The sequence below is a fragment of the Tyto alba genome, unplaced genomic scaffold (assembly GCF_018691265.1).
Source record: "Tyto alba isolate M040663 unplaced genomic scaffold, T.alba_DEE_v4.0 Super-Scaffold_3, whole genome shotgun sequence".
Taxonomy (NCBI): Eukaryota; Metazoa; Chordata; class Aves; order Strigiformes; family Tytonidae; genus Tyto; species Tyto alba.
Window position 1 is genome coordinate 11,428,101 of NW_024881304.1, and position 25,303 is coordinate 11,453,403.

Consider the following 25,303-nt stretch of genomic DNA (forward strand, 5'->3'; position numbering starts at 1 on the left):
CACAGACACCTGAGCATGCGACTGCCACTGAACCACACTCGCATTCACCAGCACTTGCAGTCAACAGAGGATTTCCCTTAAATGAGTTAGGAGATGTGGTCTTCATCGCTGTGTGTGAGGGCACTGTACAGCACCATAGTGAAGAAGAGAAGATGATGGGGATTAGAGCTCCTTCCTGAGCAGAAATTGAGAAGCTCTGAAGAGTTCCCCTCTCCATCCTCTCTGTTGGGCCCAGGACCGCCCTCCTCCCCTTCAAGGAGTCCTGCCTCCACAGGATTAGCCCTTTCTTATGCCTTTCCATAGTGCTGATACCACTTGCATTTCCAGAGCAGGATTACAGCTCCACTGTGAAGCTTAAACCTTGCCTCAAGACTTGAAGCCAACCAAGGCAGCCCTACAGCCTGGAAGAACCTTGGTGGTCCAGGACAGCCGCAGTTCGGCATAGGGTGGATCTCTATATGGCTTCTTCTTGCCAACGCCAGTAACAGCAGCAGTGGAAACAGGACAGCAAAGTGTCAGATCATGAAATATATGCCTGGTAAAATTCCCAGAAAATCAAAATACTTTGTTCAGAAACTTTCACGGTTGGGGCTAGCCAGGAAATGAAAGTATGTGAACAGGAATATTTGCTTAGTTCTGTTCTGCCGTTGTGAACATTTACTTTGGTCTGGCTGTGTGACATGCGTTTCTCTTATATCTTCTGTAGCGCTGGTGTTGGCAGAACTGGTACCTACATTGTGATAGACAGTATGCTGCAACAGATAAAAGACAAAAGCACAGTTAATGTCCTGGGTTTCCTGAAACATATCAGGACACAGCGCAACTACCTCGTCCAGACAGAGGTAAAGATTGCAGTGGGGTTGAATTTAAAGCCATGTTTATTTTTATGTTGTAATCAAAAGGAAAATGGATTTTTCAGTTTCATCGCTGTAAAAAATTAATATATCACCAGGCATTTTTCACAGTGGTATGTCTCTTTCTTTCTAGACCAGAAACTTCAGATTTTGCTTTTGACTTATTCAGAGTTGTACATGCTACACTTGTAAATGTTTATTCTGGATTTGGCAGTATTTGCATGGGTGGCTTGTTTTGCACACCCTTTCCTTCAGTATGCTCTACCCCTCATTTAAAGCCAGCTATTTAGTTTTTATTCCAAGTGCCTACGTGACATGCTGGGGTTTTTTTGTTTCTAGGAGCAGTACATTTTTATTCATGATGCCTTGCTGGAAGCCATCCTTGGGAAGGAGACTGAAGTATCTGCAAACCAGCTGCATAGTTATGTTAACAGCATCCTCATACCTGGCATAGGAGGCAAGACACGACTAGAAAAACAGTTCAAGGTAAGCCTTATCACTGCCATCCAGAGGGACTTCATTTCCCTACTCTTTTTCATATAGCCTGTCTTCAGTTGTCATAGATAAGGAACCAAACCACAATACCTGATCAGTGCAGCACGGCATCTGGAGAAGTTCAGTCCTCAACAGTCTTAGCTACACTGCTGGAAATCAGCGCTAACACTCTTGAAGTCAGAGGTGAGAAGAGGAACATTGGAGTGTGCTGCTGATCTCCCTGTTCCCAAGGGGGCTTGGATGTTCCTGAGTCTGTGGTTAACTTGGCTGGAAGTCTTCCTCCAAGCTGTGGCACTCATGCATATATATATGAAGAAAGACATGAAATGAGGTTCATAGCACCACTTACTCTTTCAGCACTATAGATAAAGAGTTAAAAATGTTGTAAGACCTGGAAACAAAATATGCCTTTCTCATTGCTAATAACGATGCTTGCTGCTTTTCCCTGCTACAACATAGCTGCTTTCGTCCTAGCCAAAGTACATTTTTTCGCCTAGATCTCCTATGTGAAATCTAAGATTTTCTGATTGCATTTTGTGTGAATGCATTTTAAAATATTTTGTGAGACTATGTATCATAAGAAGATTATATGTTACATGTTTTCACAGCTATACTCACTCAGTTAATAACTACCTAAGGAACTGAAACTGTTAAATTATAACAGGTGCAAAGCTACTCAAAAAACGAACAGGCTCTTCTCTGAATTCACTTGTAGAAATCTCAGTACTCCTCCATCAGTCAACACATTCCAGATGCTTAATTACTAAATTAAAGAAGCAAGTGCAAGCACACACATACGCACACAAAATGCAGCAGGAGAAAAAGATTTCTTATTAAAAAAACTGTTGTACTTTTACAAACAATACTAAATTATATGTATAAAGATGTTTTCTGATGACTTGTGGCAAAATTTCAAAAAACTTAAGTGCCATTTTTAGAAATTACTTTCTCTGCCAACATTGCACAGGTATTTAGAAACCCCATAACTTCTAATGGGGCTTCTGCCAGTACATAGATGAGTTGAGTGCTATCTTGTTTACAGTGCATTTGAAACTGTGATGTGACCAGCAGCAATTATTAAATCTTTCTCTCATTTCTGCTGCTACCACAGAGCAGGCAGAAAATAACTTGTGCTCATTCCCTTGTACAGTAGTTTACATTCAACCATATTAGAGTAAAATTACGCTGAGTAATGAGTGCCTTGTACAGGAGATGGAAAAGCCATGTTTACCTTCTTTGCTCTGGTAGAGTCTCCCTATACCCTGGGGGAATATTCTAGTACAAATCTGCCTCCCTGACTTTTCTTTGTGCTTCATCAGCCCAGAATGAACTTGGCAGACCAGCAAATGTAACCCATGGCCTCGGATCTCAGATGCCGGCATGGTGGGTTCCCCAAAGGCCTGGCAGAAAATGACATTCTGCAGGAATGATCTGGCTTTTATTTTAGAAGAAAACATAAAAGTTTTGTTGTTTCATTTTGCTTGCTTTTCTTCCTTGAGACCTGCTTCTAACTGAACATATCTGCAAGTCTTTGAAATGTATTCTCAAATATAACTAAAAGAAGTGTTCTGTGAAAATACATTTTGATAGAACTTCATTTTCAGGATGTTTCGAAGCTGAGAGCTGCAAAGATCTTTTTATCCATTAACCATGTTGTATGAAAAGGATGATTTCCACTGGCACCTTGAGTACTTTAAACAAGTTTAACAATGCAGTTTATTCTTCTACTGATGCATCTTCCCAGGAGTTGGCAAAGAAACCTCCTCTCTTCATTTAGTGCGCTGTGAGGACTGACTTACTACTTTATTCTCTTTCAGCTGGTTACACAGTGTAATGCAAAATATGTGGAATGCTTCAGTGCTCAGAAAGACTGCAACAAAGAGAAGAACAGGAACTCATCAGTCGTGCCGTGTAAGATCACATCTTCAGTTTGATTACTGCCTCGCATAACTTTTTGTACTGAATTCTCCCAGTGTTATGCATGAAAAGGCATAGGCACTAGAAGTAGAAATGTAATCATTTGTTCAGACCAAGATGTCTTGTCTTTCAGAATTACCCTGATGAAACTGAACAAAAGAAAATAGTTACAGTGTCAGCCAGATATACTGTCCAAGTGAAATGTTAATTTGAAGTGCTTAAGAATTTGAATAATTAGGTAGGGGATAAATCTATGCAACACTGAGAGAATTACTTTGATCCAGCATCCAGCTCAGGTGAGATCTTCCAGTGTGATTGGCACAAGTTGTTTGTAATTCAGCTACTACACAAAATTTCTCTTTAAGGGTATTTAGTGCCCAAGACCATGGTTTCACAGTCATTAATATGGAATCTGTGCGTGGCTGCCAAGTGGTATGAATGTGCATGGGCACAACATCATGCCCATCACATTACCCAGAGTACAGGACATACAGGACGGGTGACAGCCAAGCTAGCACAAAGTAATAATGGCACAGATACAGTCCATCGTGAAGTTTGTTAATAAAAAGGGAAGTCAGGATATGTCTATAAAAGAAGAAGATCAGGATATGTCTAAAAAACAAATGTGAACATGGCAGCAATAGTCTATACGACTTTCCACTTTGTGTCACGTAGCGGCGGTGATTTTGGTTTGGCACTAGGAGCCTGTCAGTTGGTTTGAGGATGTTGTTGAACCCAGCCCTCAAACACAGAGGAGCATAGATCTGCTGAAGAACACACACACACTTCTGGGTGATTACCCATTAGGGAAGGGTTTTGTCTCTGGAGGTTATCTCACTCTCCAACTGGGAGGAGTGAGTGATGGTAGTGCTACAGAGTGGTAAGGAAAACAAAATAAATCAGCTGGGTTTGCGTGCTGCTGGAGACAAATGGAACACTACAGTCAAGAATTACCTGAAATCCCCTGTTATCACTGCATATACTGTTATTTGGTAATTCAGCCTGCTGTGAAAATCTTTGCTATAGTAAAATTTGATTCCTGAAATTACTTTGTCCTTGTGGGAATATTGTGCAACATTCTCTTTTATATCCTGTGTTAGCAGGCAATGCTTTAACGCGGTTAAAAGTGCTGGCCTGCTCCTGTGGGAGATGGGAGCTGCACACTGTTTGGTTTGTTAACGTCTGAGAAATTCTTACTTTCTTCATTGTGCCATGACCAGACTTTGATCTCTTTTTTTTTTTTTTTTTTTTTTTCCTCTCTCTGATTTTTTTTAATCTTATAGCTGAGCGTGCTAGAGTGGGCTTGGCACCACTGCCTGGAATGAAGGGAACAGATTACATTAATGCCTCTTATATCATGGTGAGGAAGCCAACACCTAATTACAAAGTAAAATCAATTCTAAGGTGCTAAATACCAGATGCCTATAATTGTCTTAATTCTGTATGTAATGGCTGTGTATTAACAGATGAGATTTTAACACCTTCCCCATAATGTAAAGCTATTAACTGTGTTTTATTAAAGATTGTTGCCTGAAAAAATTAAATACAAGATGCATTTAGATGGAATGTGTATTTCCATGAGATACAGTCAAATAAATACTGGGATTTAGAGTAAATGAAAACAACAGGGACTCTGCAGAATGGAAATGGAGTTACAAAATTATAGTCTGTGTGAAAAAATTGTGGAATACAATGAAATAGGGTCATTATATGTCCTCAGAGATTAAATTAATGCCTTAAAAGTACTGAAGGCAGTAAGTAACTGTGTGGTTTGTTTTGCTGCAAAAGGGCTACTACAGGAGTAACGAGTTCATCATAACCCAGCATCCGCTGCCACATACGACTAAAGATTTCTGGCGCATGATCTGGGATCATAATGCACAGATCATCGTCATGCTGCCGGACAACCAGAGCCTGGTGAGTTAACCGCGTCCCTCCCCGCGCGGTGCCGCGGCCGCTCAGCCCAGCCGAGCCCCAGCGCAGGATCCCTTAGTTACACGCTGTGACTATCTTCTGGTTGAAAGCAAAAGCCAGGTTCTGAGCCACTGCCTCTAGCTTTGCCATAAGCTTGTTACAAAAAGGCAAGTTCCGAGATGTGGGGCCTGGTTTTTGCTCTCCCTTTCTGCCCTCGCCCCTGGGGAACACATCCCGAGCTGGATGGACCACAGTGCTCCCAGGCAGCATGCTGGTGATGACGACTTCTGCAAAGCTCCTGAGGGCTGCCGGGCTGGCAGGGTGCAAGGCACTGAGGTTACCGAGTGGCCGGGGCCATGGGTGAGGACTTGGAGAGGAGCAGAAATACGAAGCAGGGACAGTAGGATAGTTACTTGTTTGCCCAGGGGCTTAAGACTCAGGCCATGCAAGACCATGGCAGTGCAAGGTTAGAAATGCTATTTTTGATGAAAGTAAAAAGCAAACATGTATGTTCATTTAAGTGGAAATAATGAGACAGACAGACAGACAGAGAATAAGGAGACACGGGTGAAGTGCTAATCACTACTTCCAGATTTACTGCCATGTCTCAAGAGGGCATGTTGAAAAGAATTAAGAACTAAACGGTTCATTTTTTCATGCATGCATCACTGAGATGAATAGACAATTGTAGCTGAGAGTAGAAGAGAAACCACCTTCATTACAGCAGGAAAATAGCATTCATGAGGGGCTACTAAAGAAGCATCAGTCAATATGCTTCCTGTGTTCAGTGCGATGAAAGGGATTGCAGGCACTGCAAGGCGAACAGCGTTCAGAGAAATCCGATCGAATCACAAAGCACTAATGAAATGAAAGTGTGTCAGGTGGAAATGAAGAGGCTGATCTTGTCTTTACAAGTACATGAAATTGCTCTGCTGAACAACAGTGATTAGAGGGTAAAGGAGGAATGCTGGACTCCGCCACATCCCTTGCAAGGATGCCTGGTCCCTTCTTTCAGCTCTGCTGCTCCCAGTGGTGGTTGGGGAGGTTGGCCAGCAGAGCAGCAGCATCCGTGCATTGGCTCGGCATTTGGCGTGGGTCCCGTGGGGAGGCAAGGAGGGGTGGCACGGGACTGAGACAGCATCAAGGTGCTGGATGTGTGATGGATGCCAAAGGACGAGGCAATAATGCAAGCTCCTGCTGCATGGGGACCTGTCACGGGGCAGGACAGGTCACTTCCCCGGCACTCAGCGATATTACACTGCTTGTTGGCACCTCTGTTTATTGAGGGCAGGATTGGCAAGGCAGTCAGAGGGCTTAGGACCCAAAGTCCCATTTTCAGAATAAACATTTTGGGCCCAAATCTCAACAATATCTTGTATATCATGTGCATTAAGGCTCCAGGCCTGGTTTTAGAGACATGTTTATGGCTGCAGCAGGGTGAAGCGGGTTCACAGCTCACGTTTTCTCATGAGTTAAACATGGGTTGCTCAGAGCCACAGGTGTGCAGTGCTGTGCATTCTGCCAGAGTAGCTTCTGTGCTTACACTGCAGGGACAGTAGACCCCTGAAGCCAGGAGGAAAAAAGGATTTCCACGTGTGTGGTGGCAGAGCCTAATTTCCTTTCTCTGCAGTAAATGAGGAATTTACAGTTATTTTTTTAAAGAATAGCCTTGACAGTATGTTATCTACATCCTGTCAGGCTACTTGAGCACTGAGCTTCTTCCACCATTCACAGTACCACTGAGATTTTACGGTGTCCCTTCAGTAGAGCAGTTTTGTTGGAGAACTTGCGTGAAGCTAAGCCACTGTTATTTTCAAGGCTAAGAATATTTGGATTTCTTCCTTCCTCCTCCTCTCCTCCTCTCCTAAAAATTCAAGCCCTACATAAGTATCCATCAACCTTCTACCTAGACCTGATCCACAGACCTTGACTTTTGGATTAGACCACAATAAACACAAATTAAAAATAATAAGCAGTTAATTTTTAAAGGTCAGTGAGTTTTTTTCTAAACAGATATCTGACTTTCATGCAAAACTGTGTAGTCAAGGGGTAATAAAGCCTGGGATACAATAGAAAGGTTGAGTATGAGTGAGCTAAGATAACCATTTCCCTGTGAAACCAATTAAAAAGCAGATGTTACCTGTTTGGACACACAAAGGAAGGATCCAGCAGGCTTTTACTGCCTACTGCAATAGTAAATTTGTTTTAGACAGGAATGGTTTTTAAAGGTCATCTCCTGATCATCTCTATTTATCAAACCAATTTTTTGATCCACTGGATTTTTCACTCACACACAAGGTATCTGAAAGGCTGCAGTAGTGTGTTGTTTCATTCCTCCAGGCAGAAGATGAGTTTGTGTACTGGCCAAGTCGCGAGGAATCCATGAACTGTGAGGCCTTTACTGTGACCCTTATCAGCAAAGACAGACTGTGCCTCTCTAATGAAGAGCAAATTATCATCCATGACTTTATCCTTGAAGCTACCCAGGTAAAATAAACCTCCAAATGTGGGTCTTGGCTTTTCACCAAAATGTTACTGATATTGTTTAAATATGGAAGAAGAAGAGTTCAGAAACAGTTTTGAAGGGGATTTACTTGTAAATGCATGTGCGTGCATGTTGCTCACAGGGAGGAGGTATTCTCATTGGCTCCTTTTCCCTCTCACATCTTCTATTTCCAAGTAGATTCCTCTAGCTAGCAAGACCATAGTCCTGATTGCTTGTCTTATATGAAACTGAAGACATTGGGTTTTCATTTTGAAATCACACAAGTAGATTCAGTTATTCTTTGTAAAGTACACCAAGGTTTATTGTCCTATTTCTTCTTATAAAATTCAGCATTTATAGTTAATTGTGTGACAGTCTTACTTAAGGGATTTTATGTAAGCACATTTCTTTTAAGCTATAAGCCTGCCTCTAGTTTGCTATCCAGGTTGCAGCTGGATTTTACAGCAAAACAATAGTTTGCAAGCCCTTTTAAATTTTAATTCCTTGGTTGTTCTTCTCTTGTTTGACTTTAGAGCTATAAGGGCTCTGAGAGAGGTCAATATGGACATAAGCCCTGAGCTCAAATACAAAATCTTTTGTCAATTAAACATTTTGTTAAAGTTGCATTATTTTAGGGTGTTTGCTGTTACAGAGATGCTAGAGCTGTGTGTCTGTCTTCTCCTTTCTCAATAAACTGTTCAGAAGAAGAAGGTATCTCTTCAATTTGTAGTGAGGCTCTTTCCTCTTTCTGTGGGGAGTGGGTGAACATGAAACTGAAGTAGCTAATGCCCAGGCTGGTTTTTCATTGCAGGATGACTACGTTCTGGAAGTCCGCCACTTCCAATGTCCTAAATGGCCAAACCCAGATGCTCCCATAAGCAGTACCTTTGAACTTATCAATGTAATCAAGGAAGAGGCCTTAACAAGGGATGGCCCCACCATAGTTCATGATGAGTATGTCACCTCTTTCCTCTCGTTTATGTGCAGGTTGTACAAGAAGTTACTTAGCTACAGGACACTTGTTAGGACTGATGTCCATTCTTGCATGGAGCGGATGGGGTTTAGTGGTCTAGGGAACAGAATCATTAATATTTAAACTTCCAGGGATGAGTTTTCAGTTGGCATCTGAGGCCAAATACATTTTGCTTAGTGTAGTTTTTACATTTGTCATATTCTTAGGTGGATTCAGAAAGTGAAGCTGTGTTTCCTTTGTAAGCATTTTGGGTTCTTCTGCACCTGGAAGTATCCCAAACAAATCCTACAACCTATTTCAGAACCCAGCAGAGCCCTAGTTTAGGTAAGGCTCTAAGCAGCCCAGTACAGGCTTGTGGAAACCAGTGTCAGAACAGCCTGAGCTCCTGTCTAACAGCTTAGGTTTAATGTGCTATGTAAGACAGAACAAGCTTGGCTCAGCTGTGTCTCAGGATGAGCAGCAGAAGTATCTTGCAACAAAGGGCCCAGGTTTTCTGAGAGCAGATTTATTTTTCCTCCTTCTGCTTCCCCCAAAACACTCCAAGGGGCTGATATGGTGCCAAGTGGGAGGGAGGGAGCCCACTAACACAGGACCAGCATGCCCCAACACTCATCTCTCTTGTAGTGCAATGGTGAGCAGTCTTGCCAGCTATGCTTGAATGCCCAGTTATAAAGGGTGCTAAATATTGCATTGCATTGCATATTATTACTTTGCACACATGACGGAGCTGCAAAATACCATTCTAGTGAAGCTGGAGCCTGGCTCTAACAGATGCTTTTTTGGAGGGACTGTTTCCTGGCAGGCATAGCACTTCCTGGAGTCATTCTGCCATTAAAATCCCAAGTAAGCCCAATTTTTGACACTGCTTGAGTTGCCCGTAGAGCGAACACCAAGCCAGCATAAACGACTGCTATACCTGCAACCCCGCTGCACGCCAGCCCATTAGACCTTTTGTCATTGCTACAAAACAGAATTACGGGGAAGGTGTTGGAAATCTTCACCTTCCGTGCAAAAATGTTATTACCATACTCTGGTATTTCAGTGGTCAGATCAGCCTTTGTGCTGATGCGCGAATGTGTGCTGGCATCTGCCGCTGCTGAAAGAGCGTTCCCTTCACATCGGTGTGTTGCTGCTGCAACAGGTTTTTCCCAACAGACTCCTGCAAATGGTGCCTTGGGCTGCAGCAAGTAGTTTTTCTCCCACTGTCTCCTGCCTTGCTAATGTACAGTGTAAGCTCTGTTGCCTTTTGCCAACACTGATTAATTCCAGGCTACTTTTAATATTCATGCTGTGGGTAGTCTGAAGTGAGGTTTTGCTACTCTTGCAGTATTTAAGATTATGTTTTACAAAATTAGAACCATTATTGATTTGGGCATTTCATGCTAGACCCCCCCCCAAAAAAAAATAAGTAAATCAAAATTGGATTCCTAACAGTGCTGAGTCATTCTTTCTGTAAATTGCTTTTTTGGTTTATTTGTCATATTCAATGATTTTCTTTTTATGCCTAATACATAATGTGGATTCTGCTTTTCATTGGAGCCTAAGCAAATGTAGCTGAAAATGAAAATTTCCCTTTACTACATGCAACAACTATATCACATAATCCACTAATAATTACAACTGCAGATTAATTCCAAATATATGAACTTGCAGATACTAAATGCATGTGGCGTTTAGGAAGTACATGGTGGGTTGAACTTGATAAAAACATTTCAAAGAAGTTCAGAAATTCCAACTCGAGACAGTTGTCAAGATTTTTAAATATAACTGCCCATATGTAGGCAACTAGATAAAGATTTGCTGCATAATTTTCTGACAGAAAAGCCTTCAGATTGTTGGGAGCTGGAGGTTATCAGCCCAAGTAAAAATGAGGCCATTAGACCCTCGGAAGCATTTGGTTGTGTCCCATCAGGTACAAGCATTCACCACTTTGTCCACTATCCCTGTAGATGATCAGTCACAGCCATCTATATAGTTCTGCAGAAGCCCTGCTGCTTCTTCCATAGACTTTTCATCAAATATAGCAGATCCATTGTGATCTGATTTCTGTTTCTCATTTCTAGGCAAATTAAGTTTGTAAAAATCATATGAAATTAAGTCAGCATATGTCTTGATTTCCACAGGAATGCTGTAAAAAATCCTAGTGGTAATCTTATGATGCCAGATGGCATTGCAGTACTTGCCAATTATTTAAGTTTTCGTGTACAGGTCTCCGAACGGTTTACAGAGCAAGTCAACATCAATGTCCCCTTTTACAGGTGGGGACATTTAGACACAGACTTTGTCAAAGTCACAGAGCAAACCCATAGCAAAACCGGGACAGAATTTCAGTCTTCTGAGTACTGGGAGAGCAGAGGACAGCCGAGGCTCCTCACAAGCCATTATGAGGCCCTGTTGCTTCGGATTGTCCATCCCATGGCCCACAACTGCGCTCGTGATTCCAGCATACCCACAGATTTAGCAGCTGTAAGGTTTCTACCTGACCAGTATCTCAAGGACACACTGAGTCATGATCCTGACGGATAACCGTTGCTTGGGCTCTTACTAAATGACAGCACAGCTCAACTCTTCAGAATCCATAATGTCTCTTGGGTGCCCAACTCAGGGTTGTTGCCTTTTGACGATGAATCAGACCTAAGGAAGACTTTGAGATGTGCCCCATTTACTTGTGAGCGCCTCATATCCGTGTTAGTTTTATATAATTGTCAGATGTGGAGGAAGAGGCAAAGTCTCATTTCTTTCTAATCATTTATGTTTTGCTTGAGCTCCCACTAATGAATTTAAAATACGCTCAGCTATAATGCAGATGCTTTCAGTACATGTGGCATGTGAGAACTGATTTCAGTGTTATACTCCCCAGGCTGGGTATTTTTAAATGGCTCACGTTCTTCTGCTGATACAGTTCTTTGTATTGAATGCTGCAGGTATCCCGAGACGACTGGTGTACCATCAAATTTCTTCTGTAGATTAAAATGACTAAAAATTAGCCAGTACAAAACAACCACCTAATAGATACAAAGATGAACTAGAGTAATCAGATAAAACTATATCAACATTGTCATGTCTCTGTGTTGGTGCCTACGTATGTTTCTGAGTATCTTACCATTCTGGTGTGGTTTTCCAGGTATGGAGCTGTGTCAGCAGGAACGCTATGTGCCCTTACCACTCTGTCCCAGCAGCTGGAGAATGAAAATGCTGTCGATGTTTTCCAGGTGGCAAAGATGATAAATCTTATGCGGCCTGGAGTATTTACAGACATTGTAAGTCTTTAAAAGGAATATAAATGGATAGTTTACAAGGTTTTCATTTGAGACCAGAAGCATGAACTAAAACACACATTGTGTATGTTATCAAGCCTTACTGCATCTGCTACCAAGCAGAATTTGCATTTGGGCTTTTTTTGTATAGTTGTCATTTTTTATAAACCGCAAACCTACACTGTGAGTCTCTAATTTGCAGTTAAGCTTCTTTCTCGTACAGTCAGGGGGCCACTGTACAGGCAGCCCTAGCAGAGAAGGACCTTTCAGCTTGTCATCATCCCCCTGCCAGCCCTGTAAATTAAGCTCTGCTATTTAAACCTGGCACGCTGTGATCTGAAGGGATGCAGCTGGGCAGGGAGAGGAAGCTTCGAGAGAAGGGCTCTCCACTCAGTGTGCAGCGAGAGCAGCACCCTCGCCTCCGTGTGCGTGGCTCTGCCGGTATGAGAGGACAACCTGGGGCTGAGCTGTGGGCTCAGATATCGTCCTGCCCTCCTGTAGTGTTTAATAATATATCAGGAATAATATAATCTAGCCAAAAGTGGAATTTGGGGTTGACAAGGTTAAACTAGATTAACAGAGGTAATTGCTCTCTGAGTCGTCTTCTTTTCTATATGTATGCTTCTAGTAATGAATATCCATGAGCTTCCCTGGAAATGCCAAATTTAAGTGCCACTCATTTATGTACACTGAAAGGATTGAAATAACTTGTCCTTTCTCTTCCAGGAACAGTACCAGTTTCTTTATAAGGCAATGCTAAGCTTGGTCAGCACTAAGGAAAATGGAAATGGTCCCATGACACTGGACAAAAATGGTGCTGTGATGGCCAGTGATGAATCTGATCCCGCAGAAAGCATGGAGTCTCTTGTCTAATTGGAAACCTGAAAAGGCACTTAATTTGTAGAACTTCTGAAGACTGAGTGAACTTTTTTGAGGCCTTTTTTGCCAGACTCTAGGTTATACAATAACCCAATTACTTTTTTACACTGATAAAAGTTTTGATATTTATTTTTTGCCATTTTATGTCTTAATGGTATCCTACTGAGCATTTGCACCTCTGTTTATTTCACACAGTGAAACGCAATTTTATCTAGTTTGCACTATATGATCAGTGTTACTGCCTATAATATTCTAATACAAGACAAGCCCTGATGTGACATTCCATGATAACAAACATGCTTTTTCTGTTTTGTTTAAATGCAGTGAAGTTTTGCTAACTACAGTGACCCTCGAATCTTAAATCTTGAATGCTAGGCCAGATGGATTCTTTCTACAACAGATATTGTACCCCTTCATACCATATTTATTATTTTAATGATCACGTCACAGTTTTGGTAATGGTATTCTGCATTCCAGTGGAGTGGATGAGCAGTGTTCATCCTTTCTTGACAAAACGTGGCAGGTGATTATTAGCTACAGTGAAGGTGTAATAGCCTTGTGGAGCTGAAACAATTATTTCTGCATTGTTTCAAATTGCTGTTTTGTACATTTATGGGCCTAAGACTTGCTTCACATGGAATATATAAATTACGTACAATATAATTATAAATTAGATGCAATTCGTATGTGGGACACAGTGATAGGTTTTGAATTTACAATTTCAAGGTTTCCCCATGTATTCAGAAAAATGTCGATTTTAGTTTTTAACCAGCCCTGTGATGGGAAAGTATTTTGCTTTTATTCTCATCAGAGCCAATACAGTGAGAAATCTACTACAACCCAGAATCAGACCTGTTCTCAGATATATTGAAGGTAGCAATATTTTACATTACTAAGCTATTCAGTATTTTAAACACATTAATTTCCTTACTATTTCTTGAATATGACCTCACACCTAATGGTATGTTACATGATGACAGGCGTTTCTTAATTTCATAACTGTTAGATGCCATTTTTACAGGTGTGTAATTTTCATACTTTAGTGCTAAAACATAAAGTACTGATCCATATTTACTGGTGAAGCAAACTAATAAAAAAACTACCTATAAAGTTACATTCTCCCTCTTTTTTTTGCCAGACTAATTCTTTAGCACAAACCTAGCTTATTGTGTTTTCCCTCCCATACCAATAAAATGGTTTCCCCCAGATTATATAAATAATTGAATTATTGTTTGGAGCATTTAAGTATACATCCTCACGAGCTCCCTTTTCCTTTGTATTTGGTTGCAACTCAACAAGGTCCATCCTTATTTAACAAAAGAAGTAAGCACATACAAAATTCTCCTGAAAATTAAAGCTAATCGTGTCCTTCATAGCTTGGCTGAGTAGGGAGGGGTTATTGAATCTGCCTTGAAAAGGAAATGTGTTGTTTCAACCATCCTGACATTTGGTATACAGTGACAGGCACTATCCCTTATATATGGCATTAGTTTCTTAAATTTTAACTGCACAAAACATGCACTATAATTTTTCAGGACTTGTCAAAATGTTACAGCATATTTTTTTCATTTAAATGTAAACCTATTAATTTCTGCCAGTTCGGTCGTGCTGAAATATAGAAGTTTGGCAAGGCAAACCCCACTTCTTTTGTTGGAAGGGAGGGCAGGGAGCAAGTTTAGCTAAGAGGAAGGTTCTGTGCATTTTCACACACAAGGAAGCTGAAAGCAAACTGCTTAAAATTATATTGAGAGTAGGTATTTTGGTTCAGAACCTCAGGAGGTAACAAGCTGGTACAGCCTCGCTGTGAGCAGAGGAGCTATGCTAACTGACAGGTGCTAGTATCTGGCCTTTTATTTTTGATAAGGGAAAGATTTCCTGGTATGAATACACTTGATTAATTCCAACACCAAAGTATTTAAGAATTCATCAGCAACCTTTTATGTAGATACCTTTTACTTCTCAGTTTGTTGAATCTCTCCATAGAAGTGATCCAAATAACTGCTAATGCTGAACAGTACATCCATGGTTTCTGTAAGGACACCCCATGTCCAGCACCAGCTAGTCTCCATAAAAAATGTGCAAAATGTTTCAAATGATTGTGTCGTAGTTTGCATCTCCATTGCCTTGGGACAACCCAGCACTGAGGAGTCTGTCTGTTTATGTCTGGTAGGAGTTCCAGTCACTACACCCCAGTAACGAGAATTGTTTAAGTAAATTTTCAAGTACTGCTGCCTGCAAGGGCTGGAAGCAAAGGCTGAGTGGTCTGCTGGCCAGTGCGCATCAGCGCCAGAGGCTGGGGAGCCCCCCCTTGCACCCCAGTAGTGATCCTGGCCCCAGGCAATTCCGACTGGTAGCACAAAGGGACTCTGATGAGTTGCATCAGTTCAATCTGAAGTATTTAAGTTCCTGGGGAGGTGTAGGGAGAAGTTAAGAATTCAAACCCTGACAAGAGCTAAGTGACACAAAGATTACTGCAGGCATCAAGAGAGTTGGATTTGTTCAGTACTTTCAGCTGATTACTTTTCATTTCACTGGCATGATGGAAGATAACTGTGGTTCGTGACACACTGCCTGAATATCCCTGGTTTAATCCCTTGCCTTCTCACAAGTTTTAAAAATCAATGAAGGAAGGCTGTGGGGGTTGAACTTTGGTAGGTGCTTTGGAAATCCATGCATTTGCATTGGCATTTTCTCACACCTGAAATACTTGCTCGGGGTTTAATCCATGGGGAAATAATTTACACGGATGTTCTATGAGCTCTCCATGGATTTTTTCTTACGGGGGCTCAAGCTGTGTGTTAAGTGCTGTGCTGACAGTCAGATAGCCAATAGATGGTAGTGATGCATTCAGCTTGAAGTGGAGGGGGCTAGGAATTGCTTGTGAAGGTCAGGATTGAGAGCATGGAAGAGCCAAATCTGCCCTACTTTAAGCAGCTGCAGTTCTGCTCTCACATGGATTTGCACCCTCTCCCTGGGACTGAGCGAGACTGGCAGGAGGAGCGAGGGTGTTTTCAGAGATGTGCTCTTGCAGAGCTCCGCTGAGATGCTCTCAACAAAGTCCCACCCTGTGCCTCGCCACCTTGCTTTTGCCACTCCAGCCCCCCTCCCCCAGCCTTAACCACTCCTTGGTATTCGGTCGGGATGTCCCTCAAGCATCAGAAGTTCCCAGGCAACATCCAGGCCTCCAAATTAAAAGAACCTGAGTATATCCCATTGCTACAAAACGTGGTCCTCAGCACCAGCCCGGAGAGATAAGGAAATAAATGACTGAAGTGCACGTGCATGTGTGTGTCTACATTTTAGAAAATACTATTTTTCCATGTCTTGCATGTGTACTGCGCCCGCAGACCATGTGAAAGTCATGAAAGGCTTCTATGTGTTGAGCCTGTAAGAGCAGCCAAGCTTTCCAAGAAGGAGAAGCCGCTGTGTCTTCTTAGCAGCTAGAACGGGTGGCAGTTTCAGCCCCATCCTGCAGCCACTCCTGTACGTGAACTCGGCACCGGTAGGAAGGTCTGGGAGGGCCAGCAGGACGGCTCAGGTGGGCAGGGTAAGCACCGACTCCTCTGCAGGACCAAGGTCTAAAGAACACTCATTTTAAACAGCTTTTTTCCTTAGTATTTCACAGTGTCTGTTTCCAAATTTTCATTTAGGAACAGGAAAAAGAAAAATCCGAAACCCTTAAACAACTTCTTGTGTGCGACTGTTTCTGTACTGTGGGTCTGTTCTAGGTTAGTGGAATCATTTACAGGATCTGCAAAATTTCAGTTGTTTTTCCAGTTTCTGACTGCTTGAGTTGCTTGAATCCAGAGTGATACACTGGAACATTAGGAGAAGAATCTTTATGACACAGCACAACTGCCTTCTTATTAACCTTTTTTTAAGCTGATATATTTTATTTACAAGCTGAAAAATATAGATATCGATTCAACCAAAGATACATACTACTAATTTTCAGCAAAACAAAACCAACTTAATTAAAAAAAAAATATATCAAAATGTAGTTGTCTTAAAGATTTAGCAGTCTTTCTCAAATTCATGTGTTTTGACATCAGATCTTGTGTTCTTGTGTTCTGAAGTTTATGTTCAAATGGTGCCAGTGAATTTTTATATGAAGGGAAAATGCCTATTTGTTAATCCACTGCATTGCTTTTCTTCTTTTCTTTTTCTTTTCTTGTTTTTTTTTACAGATGTAATTCAACTCTTACTGTTACCCCTTTGCTCTTCTTCTCTTTGTTGCCATTCTAACAATGTGAACTACATTGGCTTTACTTATCAAAGGAGAAGGAATGCAAAAATAAAGAAAGAGAAGGAACTGTAATGAAGAGATTTGGCCTCTACTTTGTCTTAGCTGTTAAACTGTTTTTAGTGTTTTTGTTAACTATTTGCAAAGGGAAGCATTTTCTACAGAGGATAATTAATTTCAAGAAAAATGTCTTGAGTTTTAAGAATAAACGTCTCCAAAAGAGGAGATAGTCAATTTTATACAATGTCACAACTCTCCAACATTTGGGGTAGTGACTTTTTTTGTTTTGTTAGAACATTTGAAACTAGCAAGCAGCCATTGTTTCTAAAGACCGAAGCATTCATGCATACTCCTATTTTCTTTTCCTTCATTTTTAAAATAGCAAAGTCATTAAAACTGTAAATATTTTGTTGCTTGGATAAGCATCTTCTGGGAACTTTGTATCTATGGTATATAATCATAGAATTTTATATTTTCATATAAAGCTAATTTTTTTCTAGTTTCACCTCCTTCCTAGTTCTGTGGTGGCTATGTGATTACATACCTTCTGTGTATCGAGGTAGTGAGACACCATCATCACACTTCAAAACAGATTTCCACACATGTCATTTCTTTGGGGCAGTGATTGTGAAAGTTGGATTTTTTTTTTTTTTTTTTGGATTCCATTGTCAGTGCGTGCAATAGGAATTAGACTTAGCCAGTCACTGGATACGTTTGTCTCATTGATCCATTCAGAAAAAAATATGTGGTGTTTGGTTTGGGGAGAGGGTGGGAGGGAGTATTTTGAGGGAGATTTTTGCGTTCGTTTTGTTTTGTTTTTTGTTTGGGGGTTTTTTGTAACTTGAAGAATCTTCTTTTTGTTATGTTAAACTATATCAAATCATTCTATTATAGTGTTATTTAATATGTAAATTGTATTGCTATACATAAAATAAAGTATGGTTTTTGATGTATTTACAGACTTCTTCCTTACTTGCATCAAATACACATACAGAACAGATGCGCGAGTCAGTATTTCATTGTCCCAGGTGTGCAGGAAGAATGATGATCTCCAAGGCCTGTTTTAATTAGATCTCAAATTTCCATGCAGTGCTCAGCTGGGAACTGTCTCTCAGTCACTTAACAGTGGTGATCACCGTTCCTTTCTTAATTTGCTCTGACTACTAGAGAGCTGCCAGGAACCCCCCTTCCCTCGCCACCACTGGTCCTACACAGATTGTTGTGACCCACCAAAATCTCTTTTGGAAGGGGGATTGTCTCCATTCAGAATGAGACCTCAGAGCCTGAGCTTTATTGCCAGCTTCTTTGGGTGTGCTCTTCCTTATCTCTAACTCATTTATCAGCAGATGTCTGCCTGGAGGAACAGGAGCTTCTACCAAGCCACTGTCGCCTGATTTATTGTGATAACCTGCATCTACTCACTGCTCAGCTAACCCTGGAGCTGTGGTAGAAAAAGCAGAAGTACTCATCCCCATCTCAGGCAGACTGGGAGGGAGGGACAGATGTTCCAAATGCTAAAGCAGCAGATATTCCCCATGGAGCACATTAGCAGTCACACCACCTTGCTGCATCCCAGCCAAGAGCTGTCACTGACACGGGCGCACGTTACGCCATCGATGCTCAGCGCTTTGCAACAAAACCTCAACAGCTCCGCGTCCTGCCTCCCGCACTGATTCTGTGCCGAGTGCCTGTCTCACTTTTTTCGTTGTTCTTGTGGGAAAACTGCTCGGGTTTGTGGATACGGGCTGGTTGCGATGCTGCCAGCCGCGGGGCGCGGAGGCCCGTGGCGGGGCACGGCAGCCACTGGGCTGGCCAAGCCTTCGGAAACAAGGCAGCACGCAGCCCCCAGAGCTGCGCCTGCACGCGGGCAAACAACATCAATAACTGAAATGGCTTGTTGATGTAAAATTGCTGGCTGAAATCAATATGCTATACGTCTGCTTTCTTTTGTGTTGCCGCGTTCTCAGCCGTAATGTCCACATTTTGGATGACCGGGAGAAAGGGGGAGCCTGGGACACTAGACGATTAGTGTGACACCGCAGAGCTAGCAGCACAGCCTGCAAAGCCCCTGACCTCGTAATATGCTTTTGGTGCAGCCCAGTAACAGCCCAGCACTAACCCATGGGCAGGCTCCGGCTGCCTTGCTGCTCAGAAGCGGGAGGGCAGGGGGTTCCCTGGGGACGCTGCAGCAGCGAGAAGAGCCCCGTGCGCCCTGCGTGGCTTTTGGGCTGGGCACCCGGGGAAGGCTCCTCTGCCCAGCCCGGTTGCCCTGCCTCCACGGGGAGCATGGCAGCCCCTGCATGCACGGGTAGGTGGGTACGCAGCGCTGAGCACCAGTGTGAGAAAGCTGCTTGAATATTGCTTGTCCGAGAAGTGCCAGAAAGATGGAGCTGATGGCAAGCTGAACGTGAGTCACCACCACTTGCCGCAAGAAAACACGGGCCTGGCAGGTCTAACCTGGGACCAGGTAAGGAAACCTTCTCAGCCTACTCACAGCAGGTTTAAAACTTTTTCTTTCTGGGAGGGAGAAGCACACAGGAAAAAAATGTAACCCCGCTGAAGACACGGAAAAGGAGAGCAACAGGAACAGTCAGTGACCTGGAAATCTTCTGAACAAAGACAGGATGAACTGGGACATTGCCTAGGGAAAAGCTGGAGAGAGATGGCCTGGGAGATGCAGGAGTGGAAGATAGGCTGTGGGGCTTGTCTCCTGGTATTTAAAGCATTCCTGAAGAAACAGTCTAATTTTCTTCCTACATCTTCAGTAAATAGGAAATAGAGCTTGAACAGCCACAAGGAAGGTTGGGGTTGGGCAGTGGGAACATCACCTGGGACAGCAATGCAACAAAAAAATTTGTCTGTAGCAGCTATGGAAATCAGGACCACCCAAGGCATCCCCTTAAATGAAAAACTGCATTTTCATTAGACAGCAGCAGCTCTCAGGTGGAGCCCCCACCCTGCTGCTAACCAGATCATCATGTGCACATACAACTTGTTGTGGGATACAGGGTGGCTGTCCTTCTTCCAACTTACCCTCACCATGAGCCAAGCTCAGCAGCAGCTCCCTACACTGCAGACAAAGTCAGTGCAGAGTTTGCTTTGGGAGTCCCTGCTCCTCCTGAGCCATCTTGGGGAGCAACAAAGGTGAGAGTGGAGGACAGGAGAGATGCCTTGGAGAAAGTTCTTGGATTCTGTGCTTATGCTGAGGAAGAGGCCAGGCTGAGACCTATATCCAGTGGAAACATAGTAAGTAGTTCATTAATACTCTGGCAACAAAGATATGATTTACCAGCACTTTCCACTACTAACAATATGCCTGAATTAATTGATGGTATCAGGAGACCCCAACTTCTTCTGTAATAAATAGCTAATGAGTTTAGCCTTTAAGGCTTCCAGAGGCTGCTAGCAGTCATGCTAAGCAGGCACAAATAATAGCAGCATTTTTATTAAATGGATTCAAATGCCAGAAGGTGTACTTTCAAGACCTTTTGCAACATAAAAATAATTTTGATCAATGCTTTGGTCCCAGTCCTATTACTTATCCACTTCAAGCTCCATGAAGTGCTTCATGCACTGACGTGTCATCCCCACCTGCTGGCAGCTGCCTTATTGATCACTTGTGGTTTCTGTTTCCCCTTTGCTGCCAATCAATGTTTCTGATGTCTTTCTGACTTTATAATGCTTTAAGAAGCAACACTTCACAAAGCAATCTTTCCTGACACTGTGTTCAATTAATCTGACAGTCACTGGGCTCGCTTTTCTTTTCTAAAGTTGTTATCTTCCTTATGTCTTGAAATCCTTGTTTAGGAGTTGATGCCTGCTTTGCTGGTGTTTTATGATATGTTTTTGAATTTTGAAAAGATTCTGCATTTCAGTTCCATGTCTCTTATGGGAGCGGTTTCCAATATTTCATATTTCTCTGTCTTTGTGTCCATGAGCCATGTTTTCTGTACGGCTCATAATTGCTGTCACTCCCAAACTCAAACCTTGTTGGTCATATGGCCCATATCACAGGATATTCTTGCATGATATCTAATCATAAATACTTTGTTCCTTTATCTAAGGAGCTGCTGAAAGAGAGAGTTTCTGAGTCAACATCAGAAGAAAGCCATAAGGTACGTGTGTTTTGTCTTGGAAGGATAGCGTTATTGGCTGGAAGCCCAAGGCTTGATAGAAGGGAATGTGGCACAACCCTCCACCAGCTGTTTTCCTGGGTTTTTATGATCTAAAATGATGCCCCATCTGAAAGATGAGGGCCAGTAGACTGATTGCACAGGCTCCTATGTAACGTAGATGTTTTCCTGCGCCATTTAGGGTCTACGGGTCCCAGATTTCTCTGGGTCCAGCAGGGCATGATGCCTGCAACCAGGAGTGAGCAGAGCACTAAAGTTCTTCCTACACACGAATCTGGCCTAAGATGGGTTTGAAACAGCTGATGGCTACTTTTTCTACTGCTCCATAAAATGTATTGCTGCTCTGGTCACAGGTACCCTATGCGTCCAGAAGGTAATGTGCAGTCTTGTTAGCTGGTGTGTCACACTAGCCCTCACATGCCAGACCTGGGGGGGAATGAGACACTGAGGCAAGAGAGGGAACCTCCAGACAAAACCCAGACACTGTAAGAAATCTAGTTACAGACTCTTGAAATTATTTTCACATCCTAATAGAGAAACTGTGGCTTCTCAGTTGTGCATCACACAGACCCCAGTCCCTCCCTGCACCATGCCCAACTGCCTGCCCCAACCCCACGTGCTGTTATGGAGCATGTGACAGCTCCAGCAACTACTTAGGTGGAAATAGCAATAACATCTGACCAGTCTATTTTCTATTGATTTACACTAACTTCACACTGGGTAATCAGTAGGCTGTGTGTGGGACATAGATGAAGACTTGATAGTCTGCTAGAGTAAGAAATCAGCACGCCCCACAGTCACTTATGGTGTTCAGCATGTTCTCACCCGTTGGCTGAGGTTCTTCCTTCACACACACTCAGTGAGGCAGCAAATACCAGTGACAATGACAATTGCCATGAAGGAGGGAGAACTCTATTTCAAATAGTAGCCATTTGGCGCATGGCACAGCAAGTTCTATAGTTCAGCATCAGAGCTCTGAGATGCTGCATGCCCCTTCTTTCTGTGAGAGGGGAAGACTGCAAACCTCCTCAGTTCCTTGCTGAGAAGGAAAAGCAAGGGGAGAGCTGACAAGCTTGATTGCAGGATAAAATAAGATCTTTAGCATTCTCTCAGTCAATGCATGGGAGGAAAATTATGATCTCTTAAAGAAAGCTGGCTGTTTTCTCTCTGAAAAGAGTGTACAAGTGGTGCACAAGAGGAATGGAATGGGGGTGTCCTGCATGTACCAGATAAATGAGCAATTTTCTGTAACAAGGTGCTTACCAGGTTTCATCAGCAGATGATCAAGAAGGATAGAAAACCATAGAAAAACAATAAATTGAGGCCTTCATTACATGCAGCCTGATGGGACCATCAGCACCACACAGCTTTGCCCTCCAGGACTTTTTCCAAATAGGCTCAAATCATTAATGGTATTGGCTCAGTGTCAGAACTGTTGGACAAACTCTGAGTCCGGTCATCAGATGATCGTTCTGATTCTAAGATGTAGTTTTAATTTAAAATATAATTTAATGCTATTTGAAGTGAATATAATTTCATTCATGACATTGTGAATTGACATTTGTAGAGAACATCAGGTTGCAGAATGTCCGGCGTGTTCAAATGCTGTGGGTGTGACTGTGACCAATACAAGCTGTTTGCTATTGTAGCTGTAATATAGCAAGCTGTATAAAAATAGGTGACACAGAATAAAAGAGTTAAGCTATTTAAACTGTATTTAGCTAGGTGTAGAAAGGTTATCACACTTTCCAACTAGCAAAGCATGTTCTTAGTTTTATTTAATACTAGTCTTCAAGATGGGGGGGAACCATAAAAACTCTTAAACTTCAGTAACTTAGGTTACGAAAGGCTCTGCCTTCTGAATTTTAGTGCTTTAAATAAGCTTCCTTATTATTTAAATCAAATTTTCTAGATAGCCTCTTACTTTGAGCCTGTTAGACATATGTTATGGCTTTTCCTGAAAGTCTTCTAGTGACCTGTAAATTGATTGCAGCCTGTGAAATCAGCCATAAGTAAATCTTTGTCTTTTTTTTTTTTTTTCCTATTTTTTTTTCTTTGTCTGAAATAAAAAGGGTGCAGGTGGCTTGCCTACTATCAGGCTATAGATCCTGTAAGCACTTCAGAAATGCCACCGACCTCCTAGCAATGGCGTAGCTCCTGAAATCTGTAAGAGTAGGCTCCGATATTATGAAGCTAAGATCACCACATTCATTAATAATGCCACTATGTAAAAAAAAAAAAAAAAAAAAAACAAACCACCTTACATTCTTCTCAATCTTTATTCTTTGGCATCACAAGTATATTTGCAATATGCAGGGTTTTATTCATCTGATAGGTTTGCATATCTCATAGTAGTCTACTGTGTAATGTATCTGGAAAGAATGAGGTGCATCACAAACTTATCTAATTGGTTTCATGCAGGATGTCAGTATGAAGAGTTTCACATTTGTTTATCTCATTATTTGTGTTACAATTTACATGTATTAAAAAAATGTCCTGTACCTTTCTTGCATCATAGCAACCCCACAATAGCAACAGTGCCATAGCCAGCTCTCATGTCATCGTCATAACATTTACCCAGTGAACTGAGAGAGCATTTTATGAGTGTTAGGAAGAATAACTGATTCAAGCTAACCTGGTCAGATGAGCAAAGCCCTGTTGCAGCACAGTTTTCTCTATTTGCCAGAATTCTCCTCCTAATTCCTCAGCCTGAGTCATGGGCACCTGATTAGCCAGGGCTCAGCATCTTCCAGTCCCCAGCAAAGATCAATGGCTGGTCTCTGATTCATCAGCTTTAATCATTTCTGAAACATATTGTTGTGCTGGTATCCACAGGAATTGGGAAGATTAAGTATGTAAATGCCAAAAAAATATAAGCTGGAGTTTGTCACATAAAAGGTATGACAAAAAGGAAAAGAATAAGCTCCAAAATGACATGCAAAAAGAACATGGTGGTATAATATAAATGGCATAAAGTTGTTCAAATTACAATAAAATTCGCAAATAAGGAATATTAGTAGTGCGTTGTTGTCCTGAACCCCCACACTTTGTATGCCCTTGTTTCTTTCCAGTGGTCCCTGGTTTTGTGCTTCTGCCACTGAATGTAGCTGGGAGGAAGACCATGTTCCACCATATGATGAAGCTAATTTTGCAAATGATCACAAAGTCATAGACACATGGCACAAAAGGTTGACCCAGTCCAATGCCCTCCTGGTGGTTTCCAGTTTATTCAGAAAATTGTTTGGAGGCAGCTGTAACCCCACAGACTTTACACCAGATGAGGAAAGTCCATTCTCTCACAAATGGCATAAAACCCACCACTCTGGGTGCTTTGACCAGGTATTTGTTATTAACAGGCACTTAATCACAGTCACAGCAATGAACAGCGCTGAGCAGCAGTGATGTCTTCCTGAGTACACACTCACCCCTGCCTAAATTTTCTGCCCGAATCATCTCTCACCCTCTTTTCTTCCTCAGACTACACAGTGGTCCTTCTCCAAAATAAAAAGCAGTCTCGTTATGTTATTTCCTTCTTAGCAAGTCCAAAAAGCATGTCCCAAAAAGGTAATATTAACTTTGGCAATTGGATTCTTTGCCTTTGAAGCTCTTATTCCACATTCTGCCTGCACTTATAGAGACTTCAATCTTTATTGATTTTCCTGTGCCACCTCTCAGCATCCTTCCTAGGCAGCATGATGCATTAACTTTCCATATAATGAATATTCTTGTTTGGTTCTGTACTCTGAAATACACCCATCTCTGAATAAGATTTCAACACTCTGCATTACTGATTTTCAGCTGTATGCCATACCCCTTCTTTTTCATAGGCTGGGAACACCAAAAGAGCCCTCTAGACCCAGAGGTCTTGCTTTTAACACAATCACTGTTGTATTGGGTGGGAGGAGAGCCTTTATATTTTTTAGACTAGTTCCAACAATAAAGTTATTAAAGCTATTTTCCACCTTGCAAGAAAGGTACCTGATGATGATATTGTTCCTGCCTTTTAAACTAATTTTATTTCAAAATGGTACATTTGCAGTCATCATAATCCTATTGTTGCATGTTATTCCCAGTATAATGACTGAAAATGCTATTGCTTGGGGAAAGGAGTTTGTTCTGGTTTTTGTAGGTTCGGGGTTTTTTCTGTTTAATT

General features: G+C 42.0%; 1 protein-coding gene across 1 annotated transcript in view; it reads left to right on the top strand.

Annotated features, from left to right (window-relative positions):
- The window catches only part of PTPRG (protein tyrosine phosphatase receptor type G), a 413,639-nt gene extending 396,547 nt beyond the window's left edge, over positions 1-17,092 (top strand). Inside the window, exons 21-29 of the mRNA XM_042799608.1 lie at positions 707-842; positions 1,194-1,340; positions 3,167-3,260; positions 4,550-4,626; positions 5,055-5,183; positions 7,521-7,667; positions 8,477-8,619; positions 11,763-11,898; positions 12,622-17,092. Coding sequence (XP_042655542.1) covers positions 707-842; positions 1,194-1,340; positions 3,167-3,260; positions 4,550-4,626; positions 5,055-5,183; positions 7,521-7,667; positions 8,477-8,619; positions 11,763-11,898; positions 12,622-12,768 — 1,156 coding nt within the window. The 3' untranslated portion in view covers positions 12,769-17,092. The remainder of the gene's footprint in view (positions 1-706; positions 843-1,193; positions 1,341-3,166; positions 3,261-4,549; positions 4,627-5,054; positions 5,184-7,520; positions 7,668-8,476; positions 8,620-11,762; positions 11,899-12,621) is intronic.
- Positions 17,093-25,303: the final 8,211 nt, after the last annotated feature.